General features: G+C 33.0%; 1 protein-coding gene across 5 annotated transcripts in view; it reads left to right on the forward strand.

Annotated features, from left to right (window-relative positions):
- USP47 (ubiquitin specific peptidase 47) overlaps window positions 1–12,087 on the forward strand; it is a 104,708-nt gene that overhangs the window by 60,125 nt on the left and 32,496 nt on the right. For all 5 annotated transcript variants that reach the window (XM_028159850.2, XM_054724756.1, XM_008151027.3 and 2 more), the window contains 3 exons: window positions 9,085–9,180; window positions 9,258–9,410; window positions 11,871–12,038. In XM_028159850.2, the coding sequence (XP_028015651.2) occupies window positions 9,085–9,180; window positions 9,258–9,410; window positions 11,871–12,038 (417 nt within the window). The remainder of the gene's footprint in view (window positions 1–9,084; window positions 9,181–9,257; window positions 9,411–11,870; window positions 12,039–12,087) is intronic.

Below are 12,087 nucleotides of genomic sequence, written 5' to 3' on the forward strand. Positions count from 1 at the left end.
ATTTAGAACTGAAAAATGTAATAACAATAAAAAAAACTCAACAGATACACTCAACAGCAGAATGGAGGAGACAATGGAAAATGTTAGTGAACTCACTTGAAGACGGAACAATAGAAATTGCCCAATCTAAACAGCAGAGTGAAATAGACTGAGGGGGAGGGGGGGAGTTCTTCAGAGACCTATGGGACTATATAGCAAAAAATCTAACATTTGTGTCATTGGAGTCCTGGAAGGAGAGAAAAAAGGCAACACTGAAAATATTCAGAGAAATAATCAATGAAAACTTCCCAAATTTGGGAAAAGGGATAAGTCTACAGATCCAAGAAGCTGAACAAACCCCAGATAGGATAAGCCAGAAAAATTCTACATCAACTCAAATTGTAGTCATACTTCTAAAAACTAAAGACAAAGAAAATATCTTGAAAACAGAAAGTGAGAAAAGGCACCTCTTATAGGGGAAAACTACTCTTGATTTTTTTCAAAGTACATTTGTCATAAAAAACTATGGAGGCCAGAGGGAAGTGGCACATTTTTCAGTGGGTGCTGAAAGAAAGAACTGTCAAGTAGTCTTATACCCAAATTCTTCAGGGAAATTATGACATTCTTGGATGAACAAACACGAAGAGAATTTGTCAGCAGCAGACCCAGCTTTAAAGAATGGCTAAAGAAATTTCTCTAAACGGAATGATTAAAAAGTAGATATCTTGGAACATTAGGGATGAAAAAAACCTGGTAAGCAAAAATCTGGGTAAATAAAACCGGCTTTCCTTCTCCTCCTGAGTTTCCTAAATTATGTTTGATGGTTGAATCAAAATTATCACACTGTCTGATGTGATTCTAAATATATAGAGAGGAAATGTTTGAGATAATTTTATTATAAATGGAAGAGGATGAGAAGACATAAAGGGAGGTAAGGTTTTTGTACTTCACTTGAACTGGGAAAAGGATAGCATCAGTAGGCATTATGTGTATATAATTATAATACCTAGAGCAACCACTGAAAAGAAGATATGTTTAAAACAGTATGATAAAATAGAATTCAAAAAATGTATAATCCCCAGGAAGGGAGGAGAAACAAAACAAAACAAAAAACAACACCTAAAATAGCAAACTTAGTTGTGTATAAATGGTCTAACTATACCAACTAAAAGGTAGAGATCAGCATATTAGCTTAAAAAACAGCAACATGACCCAGTAATATGCTGTCTACAAAAACCTCTTGAAGTACATTGATATAGGTAAGAGATGGGCATTATGTAATGATAAAATGGCCAATTCATCAAGAAGACAGCAGTCCTAAATGTGTATGTACCAAATAATAGAGTTGCAAAACATAGTAAGTAAAAACTGCCCAAACTAAAAGGAGAAATTGACAAATCTACAATTGTCAGTGCATCTTTCTCAATAATTGATAGGTATACCCTCTAGACAGAAAATTAGCAAAGATAGAGAATTCAGCAACACCATCAACCAGCAGAATTGAATGGATATTAAGAAAATGCTGCACTCAACAATAGCAGAGTCTTATCTTGGTGCTAAACCAGACAAAAACAGTTAAAACAAAACAAATAAAAAATTATGACCAGGCCAGTGCCCTTACGGCATATAAATGGAAAAACCCTTAGCAAAATATTAGCAGATAGAATTAAATAATACATTCCAGGTATTCAGGGCTGATCAGTATTTTTTTAAATTGATGAGTTACTCTACCAAAAGGAAAATTTACATGATTACATTAATTGACTCAGAAAAAGCACTTGATAAAATTCAATAAACACTCATGATAAAAACTCAGAAAACTAGGAATAAGGTAATTTTTGCAACTTGATAAAGAACATATTTAAAAAAAAAACACCTATAGCTAACACAATACTTCATGGTAAAAGACTGAGTGTTTCCCCTCTAGAATGCTAAGAATATCTGTTCTCAACACCCTGGTGTTGGAACAATTGGGCACCTATATGTACAAAGATTAACTCAAAATTGATCATAGACTTAAACGTAAAGTGTAAAGATATAACCTTAGAAATATAATTAGGGAAGAAGTCTTCCAGATCTGAGGTTAAGAAATGAGTTCTTAGATTTGATATCAAAAGTGCAATTCACAAAGGGAAAATTGAGAAGTTGGATTTCCTCACAATTAAAAATTTGGTCTTTTGACAGCCATTCAAACAGGATAAGAATAGGAGCTACAGATGGAGAAGATACTTGCAAACCAAATATCTGACAAAGGACTGATTAACATATAAAGAAGTCTCCAAACACAATAGTCAGAAAAATACCCCAAACAATTCATTTAGGTAATTGGAAAAAGACAAATATTTCACCAAAGAAGATATACAGATGTAAGGAGAAGATGTTCCTATCATTAGGGAAATACAAATTCAAACCACAATGAGGATATCATTACCTACCTACAGAAGGCTAAAATAAAAAACAATGACAGCACTAAAAGCTGGCGACAGTGTGGACAAACTGGATCACACACATTTTTGGTGGGAATGTGAAATGTTACAGATAGCTTCGTATAAAATGGAACTTGCAATTACCATGAACTCCAGCAGTTTTACTCTTGGTTACTTATCCCAGGGAAATGAAGTTATGTTCACACAAAAACCTGTACACAAATGTTCATAGCATCTTTATGTTAATATTTCAAAGCTGAAATCAACCCAAATGTCCTTCATCATGTGAGTGATTAACAAACTTGTACATACAAATCATAGAATACTACTCAGCAATAAAAAGGAATAAATTATGGATACACACAAAATCTTGAATGAATTTCCAGGGAATTATGCTGAGTGGGGGAAAATAACAATCGCAAGGTTACATATGATATGATTCCATTCATACAGTATTTTTGGTGTGACAAAAATTTAAAATTGGAGGACAACTTATCGTTGCCAGAGCTTATAGATTTGGTGGGGTCAGCAGGTGAATGGGTAGATGGTTACTCTAAAAAAGCAACCTAAGGCATCCTTGTGATGTAGGAACTGTTCAGTCTCTTGACTGGTAATAGTTACATGATCCAATTCAGGTGATAAAACTGTAGAACTTAATATGCACACAAATACAGACAAATGACTATACCAAAACTGGGGAAATCTGAATAAGATAGGTAGAGATATCAATGTCAATATCCTGGTTGTGATATACTGTAGTTTTGTAAAATGTTATCATTGGAGGAAACTGGGCAGAGTCTGTAAGGTTTCTCTCTGTATTATTTCTTATTTATTATAATTGTACATGAATCTACAGTTACCTTAAAAATTGCAATTAAAATAAGTGGATGGCTTAGGTTAAGAGTATTTGGACTCCTTTCCCTAGTTAAAACACACGTGTTTATTAAAGTATATATCCTGGGAAGATAGTTGAATATATTTGCTGCTGTATATCAGTAGCCCAAAATTGCTAAGTATATCAAAATCCGAAAATAATTATCAGTTGTGGTTCTTAATTAATTATCTTTTAAATTTGAAAAGTAGAGTATCGCATTTTAATGCCCATTTCTCCATTCAAAATAAAATAGACATTAAATGATGGAGAAAGAATTTTATATATAGGTTAAGAGTAAAAAGAAAACTGATGATTTATAGACAGTACCATTTTTTGGTTATATCTTTTGATTGCACTGTGCCTATATTTTCTTCATTAAATACAAAATTGTGATAACTGATATTTTTTATTTGGAGAACTAAGGATATAAGAGTTATCTGTGTTCTATTCTGAATTGTGAAAATTACAGTATTAAAAAATGCAAAATTACATTTTGTATACTATATAAGTTCTAGAAAGTAAAACTATTATCTTCACTATGGAATGAAGAAAAACAATCATAATTAACCCAATGCTGGTTTTGATGATGCATCAATTTAACATACTCAAGGTAACAGCTGATGGTAAGCAGTACACTGTGTGTGTGTGTGTGTGTGTGTGTGTGTGTGTGTGTGTGTGTGTGTTTGAATAATGGTATAGAGTTTATAATATTTTATTCTATTTTGTGATTCATGACTAATTTTTACTATCTAAAATGTAGCTTGGCATGATTTTTAGTTATCTTGTACATCACATTAAGATAAATGTATACAACTGTATTAGCCCATCATTTATGTATCATTTACACATAATTATTTGTTGTATGGATGGATAAATTGAAGCTAATTTTTATAACTGACTAATCTTAATGACAGTTATCATGGTGACAACTTGTTAAAAAGCTAGGGTAAGGAAGCTGCAGAAACTTATTAATATAGAAACAAAAGTTACTAATACAGCTTTAACTGGTTTCTCAGTCTGAAGGATAATAATGGCTACCTCCACACATCCTTCCCCAAAATCATAGAAGGTTTGAGTTAATTAGGTTTCATTTGTATTCCTTTGGCATTAGTGGGAGAAAGAATATCATGAACTTCAAATTACCTGTAAGTAGCATGATAAATAATCACCAAGTCCCAACAGAATTTCTACTGCTGCTGCAGTCTGTATGTGGAGAGTGTGGAGTGGGAAGCTTTAGAGACTGTATGAAATGGAGGAGAGGGGATTGAAGGACTTAGGCAAAACAGATACAAAATCACCCTCAAAAAGAGAAAATACAACAGTATGTGCCAATATAGACTGGACTTAGTAGTTTATAGCATCAGCTACAGGAAGGAATTTTAGAATGAGCAGGATTAGAAGTGGCAGCCTTGGAGGAATTTTGCTTTTGGAGAAAGAGAGAAATAGAGAAGAGCTGATGGCTCCAATCCATAGCAAGTGAAGAGAAGACAAGAAATAGAAGAATTAAGGCTCCTACAAAATGAACAAAGACACCAACCTCTCCTCCATTACCAGTTCAAGAAACTGCACTTTACTATGTTGACAAAAGAAAGTACTCTTAACCTAAAGAATGCTGTCCACACAATGACTAGGGGGAGAAAAAGCAACTAAACACCACTTTTAGAAGAAAACAGAAAATGTTTATTATCACCTTATGAAAATCTATTCCCCACCCCCATAAAAAAGCCCTTGGGAAAATAGCCACAAAATAGAATAGTACAAAGTAGAACAGTACTCTAGACTAAATTAAATATTTCAAACAAGCAAAACAGTCTGGTATCCAAAAATTTAAGGAGAGAAATAGATTTTTTTTAAAAAAGACATGAAATGTGATGAATATTAATCAAATTCAGGAAAGAAATTGAAGAAAAAGAACACTTAGAAATGAAGAGTAAACTTATAAAGTACTTGAAAGAGAATAAAAAGAAATAAAAATCTAAAGGACATCAAATGAAAATGAGATAGAAAAAAAAAAAAAAAAAGAAGGACCTCAGAGAAAATTGTAAGGGAAGACCAGCAAAGGAGGTGTCCAATATAACAAGTCTGTGAAGAACAAAACACAGTGAAACAAAACTTTTAAACTATGTCCCAGAAAAGTTTTCTGGGATAAGGGAAATTTAAACCTGCCTTTTGATAGACCCACCATTTATCTGGACAGATTGGCTTTGAATAGTCAACTCTGGACAAATTTTAATAAACTTAAATTTTAAGGATAAAGTAGATTGGCATCATATTTCTGAAGAGCAACATTCAAATCATGGCAACAGAATAGCAATTTTAAAAAACTCAATTACAAGCCAAGGATTCAATATCCAGTCAAGTATTCCTTCGATTATGGCTATATAAAACCAATTTTGAACATGGAAGAACTCATTAAGTGTTATAATCATGAGCCCTTTCCATGGAGTTTATGAGAGAATGAGCTCCATCTAACCAAGGAACCACTGGGGAAGCTTCAGCAAAAGGATTGAGTATTTGATTTGTTGAATTGTAGAATTAAGGACTAATTAAAACCGTAGAAATAAGGACAAAATTTTAAAAGGATGAGGACTGGGTACAAGAATGGTATGAAATGTTAGACAACATATAAAGAATGCCATTCTTAAAAAGGAGAGAAAGGGAAAGTTCATAGACTGTTGAGTAGGTGGAAACACAAGAGTGCCCCCTATAACTGGCAGACTAGACACTACAAGCATAAGTAAGAAAAAACAATAGCATTAACCTTTTGCACTCGGATGTTGAGTGTGACTCGACACGGTTAGCATCAGTAGCAGCTCGAGAAAAAAGCAAGCATGTGCAAAGGGTCAAGGGTAATAACAAGTATATTGCACTACAAAAATATAGCTAACCTCCCTAAATACCAAAAGAAATTGTAAAAACAGCACAGAAAACATACATAAAGGAACACAGTAAATTTCCTTAATACAGTAATTATAACAAAACTAGAGACCTGAAGATTCGTGCAAAAATAGGCCTTCCTTCCCCTGGCTTTTGGCACCACCTTCGCTCTGGCCCGGAGCTGCCTTTCCGCCTTCACTCCAGCCAGAACCAACTTCCGCCTCTCGCCTTGTGTCAGTTTGCATATTCCCTCCTTATTGGCTGTGGGCGCCACCATCTTTGTCGCAGAGTTATGGTCAATTTGCATATTCCATCTTTATTAGATATGATAGTGACTGAAATGAAACTAAACATCAGTCATTATCAAATATGAATGGACTTAAATGGCCTATTAAAAAGATTTTTAAGTTGGTTCATAAAAGCAAACATTAAAATTTGATTTAAGCAAGAATCCATTAGTGGGTGCTAAATCTAGGGTGCAAAGTTTAAGGCTCAGGATTTGTGCCTGGTCTCCAAGGGTTTCCTTACAGATTTCTTATTAGTTTCAAGGGGAAAAAATAACTAATGGGCAGCACCCTGACACTGATTGAAATTAATAATATTGCCAATAAGGATAGGGACATGGCCTGGGACTATGATACTCTTAAAAGGACATATCCTTACTTAGTAGTCTAGAAAGGAATGCATAATCTGAATCTAATCATGAGGAACGTCAGAGAAACCCAAACTGTGGAACAGTTTATAAGATAACTGGCCTCTAAAACAAATATTAATGTCATGAAAGAATAGCTTTAAACTATTCCCAAAAAAAGGCAATCTGAAGAGGCAGTCAGCCAGATGCAATTTGTGATCCTGGATTCCATTCTGTACTGGAAGCGGAGAAATTCTATTAGGATAATTGATAGAATTGGAATGTGGACAGACAAAAGCACTTTATCAATAGTTTTCTGAGTTTGATAACTAATAATATTCTTGTTCTTAAAAAGTCACATTGAAGTATTAAGAGGAAAAGCATGATGTATGAACCTACTCTCAAATGGTTTGAAAAATAATGTATATGTGGGTGGGATGATCAAGCAAAGGTAGCAAAATGTTAAAGCCTGGTGAGTCTGAGTAAATAGTTACTGGGAGTTTTCTGTTCTTTAAACTTTTCTCTGAATTTAAATTAAAAAAAGATAAGCTTTCAGTATAAACTATAAGGCAGAAAACAATACACACAATATACATATACCTTAGCCGATACAAACAATACATACCTTAGTTTAGTTTAGTGCAGTAGAATTTGAGTGAGATAATTTTTCACTCTCCTTCTATCCCTTATCCCCCTACCCCTGCTCTGATTTTTTTTTTTAGATATTGAGTGTTTTACCAATTCAAATGACCTCTATTTGGAAAACAACAAATTTGATGTCATTGTATGTTAAGCTATGTTTGTGATTCTCTGAAAGCTTCTTTTACTCTGTGGTTTTTATAAAATTTGCCTTTTTATGCTTAAAATACGCTTTAGAGAAAAAAATCATTTGCTAAATGTGTTCTTTCTTATGACTTCCAGTAAAATGCTTGGTCATGTTTCAGAACCCTGCCCTCAATCCCCCAACTAATTGGTCCCCCCACCTGTGGTCTTCCTTGTGTTTTTGAGAACAACTGGAAGATAAATGAAGTTAGAAGCATTTTGAATATCTTTTCATAGCTTTGATCTTATTCCAAAATGAGCTAGATCAAACAATATGTGGATAGTAGTTTTATAAGCTCTGCCAGCTATTTTAAACTAAGTCCATTTTGCCAGATCAAGCTCCTTTATCTGTCCTTTGAAGAACACCAAATATTTGAAAACACTTCATCTTAATATTTCTATTTTTTCTTTATGTGTAATAAATATGTATTGTCAGTAGTTCTGACATCAAATGAAATTTGAGATTATGCAATTTTATGTGTTGTATTAACTAAAATTAATTTTTTGATTGTGAAAAATTATTGATTAAAAATTAATTTAATGCCCGCAAATTCTTCAGCATTATTCATACTAAGTTTCTTGCTTCTGTCTTAAAGCTGTATGGAGAAAAGAGAACCACCTGGTACACTAGGTGAACAGTCCAGGAGCTCTCATACACTTTCAAACGGAGCAGTATCTGACATGCAGTGAGAAGATTGCACAATGGTTTTCAACCTTCACACTAGTGCAGTGGTGGATTACTGATTGACTCGAAATATAGTGATTCAGATTATTATTATTAGATTTTTAAGTGTATGGGTAGTGTCAAATTTTCAGAGTTCTGTGTTATTTACTGTACAGTTTAAAAATGTCTCATAAGAATATTGAAATGATACATATAACTGCTTTTCTAAGAAATACGAAGTTACTTTTTTTGTTGTTAATCTTCATCCGAGGATATTTTTTCCATTGATTTTTTTAGAGAGTGGATGGAAGGGAGGGAGGGAGAGAGAGAGAAACATTGATGTGAGAGAGACACATCAATTGGTTGCCTTCTCCATGTGCCCCCAACCAGGGCAGAGATCAAAACTACGACCCTTTGGTGCTCAGGCTGGTACTCTAACCACTGAGCATACTGGCCAGAGCTGGTTTGCTTTTTAATTTAAAGACTGAGGATTTTTATTAGATTATTTAGGCAAATACCACAATGTAAAGTCAATAACAATTAGGTAGAAATGACAAACTGATGCGCAGTGCTAGGAAAGGCAGATCTCATACAGAATGAAATAAGAATTTATATTATTGCTCAATTTTTATAATGATAACATTTTGTTTTTATTTTCCTTTTTGCATTTTGAGTTCCTAATTTTCTATTTATTCTATTTATAAGTGTATTGGTAATTGCACTTTTTTTTGCACTGTTTTTATATTCAGAATTTTGTCGTTAGTATTATAATATCATTAAGTAATTATGAAACCATTTTTTTTCTAATTAGGAAGAAGCATTGCATGCATTTATTCAGCCAGAGATCCTGGATGGCCCAAATCAATATTTTTGTGAACGTTGTAAGAAGAAGTGTGATGCACGAAAGGTAGATGCCATGTAGAAATTAATACTTAATTACCTGAGATAATAGTCAATATTTAATATGTCCCCCTTTCTTTTTAGGGTCTTCGGTTTTTGCATTTTCCTTATCTGCTGACCTTACAATTGAAAAGGTTTGATTTTGATTATACAACCATGCACAGGATTAAATTGAATGATCGGATGACATTTCCTGAAGAGCTGGATATGAGTACATTTATTGATGTTGAAGATGAGGTAAGTATTATATTTTCTTATGTTTTTCATTAATCCATTTGGTTAGTCATGTTTAAAAGAGCTATTTGGAATAACTTAATATATCATTTGAAAAGACAAAAAGACCTAAAACTCTGAAATTATTTCTTTAATTGGAGAGTTAATCTTATGTTTAATAACTTTCTTATTGAAACAAAACAATCTAGATGTGGCTGCACTTGTGGTATATGAAAAACACAGAACAAGTATATATGAATGAATAACAAGCAAACTAAGTAGGATGGCCTTAATTTCTTATTTGTCTTAGTGTCTTTTTCAGGGTTAAAGGTTTTGGGCTATTCTCATTTAAGGATTGCTTGCTCTTAAATTGGCTAGATTAGGAAGCTAGAAAAGGAAGGTATTTTGTCTCTTTTCTTTTTTAATTAGTTTTTTTAAAAATTAAAACTTTATTTAAATAGTTTTGAGAATGGGACTTTGAACTACACAGGTAAAGCTCTTCAATTTCTTCCACTCATTGACCCCGAATTCTCTTTATTTCTTTCTCCTTATCCAGTAAAAGATTCATGATGTCCCACTATATTCTTTTTTTTTTTAATCCTTCTTTTGTTTTTTTCCAAATAAGACCATTTTATTAAAAACTTTTATTAATTAATTTGAGAGAGAAACATTGATTTGTTGTTCAACTCATTCATGTGTTCATTGGTTGATTCTTGTATGTGCCCCAACCAGGTATCTAACCCACAACCAGGCATATTGTGATGGACCTCCAACAACTGATTTACCCAGCCAGGGCTGTCCCACTATATTTTTTTGTAAACTCTTCATATTTCATTATGAGGAATATTTACAATTACTTAATATAGTTGTAAGAGTGATAAATCTTTATTATTCTCAAAACTGTCATGAAACATTTTTTTCTGATTGGAACTGATTACTGTAATTATAAAAATACCTTTTCCCAGAAGCTCAAAAATAATTATAAACATTCATCAAATTGGATTTAGTGCTGTTAAGTACTAAGAGGCAGTTTGGCATAAAAGAGCAGCCTTTGTGAGCCTCACTTTGCTTGTCTGTAAAGTAAGGCTAATAAGTGAGAAGGAAGTGCCTTTGATAAAGTAGATGTTCATTCAATGATACCTATGGCCAGGTAACAGTTTGAAAGATTCAATTTAAAATAATATCTCAAACACTTGTGCTTAAGCTAGGAAATCAGAGTGTACCAAACTTTCAAAGAAGGTGTAATCATTGAAGGATTCCTACTCAGAGATCATTATTACTTTTGTCTTCTGTATGTTCCTAATATATTTCTTAAAGGGGAATTTTTTTTTCCCAAGGGAAGAAAACCTATATATAAAGTTTGACAGGAACTTTTAGGAAATTCTAAGTCCATTTCTTGGGAGACGAAAAGAGATGTTCTGGCTTAGGTAAAGGAGTTTCAGGAATGATCTCTTTTGACTTAGTATAGAGTTCTGATGTTGGTTTTCACCTCCATTTTTCCTTGAACCAACTAAAGGGATGAAGACTATGTTAGACGCAGTTCCTACAGCAAAGTTCTTGGCAAAATTGGTGCTTATTTTATACTAGAGGCCCGATGCATAAAATTCATGCAAAAGTAGGCCTTTCTTCCCCTGGCTGCCAGCACTAGCTTCCCTCTGGCCACCAGAAGGCACCTGGGACCTGGGCTTCCCTCACAGCCCAGGCTTCGTCCCGAAGGTCATCTGGTCTAATTAACATATTACGCTTTTATTATTATAGATTGCTTGGTTAATTCAAGAACTTCTATGCAATATCTTAGAGAAGAATTCTTAAATTATTTAAATAAAAATATTTTTAGGTATGTATATAAAATATTAAAGGAAAAGGGTAAAAATTGAGGATTTTTAAGAAGTAGATTTCTTCATTTTCAATATGCATGAAAGGGATTTAAAAATCATAAAAGCAGGGATACGTATGATTTGCTCTTGTTACATTTCCACCTCCTATACACTAGAGTATAAAATTCTTGAGGATAGAAACAATGTCTGGTTTTTCCTTCTAATTGTCCAGTACAATACATAGCACAATGATAAACTGAATGGAACTTTCTGTTCAATAAAAGATTACGTTCTTTGGGAACTTGAAAACAGAAGAAGTTCATTTTGGAGTTTAGGTTCTCTGCTTTTATTGATTTTGGTGAAAGAAATAATTTTTTATTGTTACTTTGCAACTATAAACATAAAAGGAGTTTACTAGAATTCTGAATTACAATTTGTTGAATTAGAATTTTAAGGACATTAATATAAATGCTTTTAAAATACACTTTTTTGGTCATTTTATTTTTTGTCTCACTTTTTAAGAAAAACTTAATTTACTTAAAGTAAAATAAGTATTAACAGTATATTAAATTATGTGAAAAAGCAGAATGTAGATAAAAAGTTTTACTTGACTATATATTTTTCCTTTATTTAGTTTGCAATTGTAAGATAATTATGTTTTATTAAGAAATCTCCTCAGACTGAAAGTTGCACTGACAGTGGAGCAGAAAACGAAGGCAGTTGTCACAGTGATCAAATGAGCAATGATTTCTCCAATGATGATGGTGTTGATGAAGGGATCTGCCTTGAAAGCAATAGTGGAACTGAAAAGATTTCAAAACCTGGTCTTGAAAAGGTGCCTTTTATAGTTTGCGGTTTTTAGTTGAAAGAGAGAATAATGTAAT

The sequence above is a fragment of the Eptesicus fuscus genome, chromosome 13, assembly GCF_027574615.1.
Source record: "Eptesicus fuscus isolate TK198812 chromosome 13, DD_ASM_mEF_20220401, whole genome shotgun sequence".
Taxonomy (NCBI): domain Eukaryota; kingdom Metazoa; phylum Chordata; class Mammalia; order Chiroptera; family Vespertilionidae; genus Eptesicus; species Eptesicus fuscus.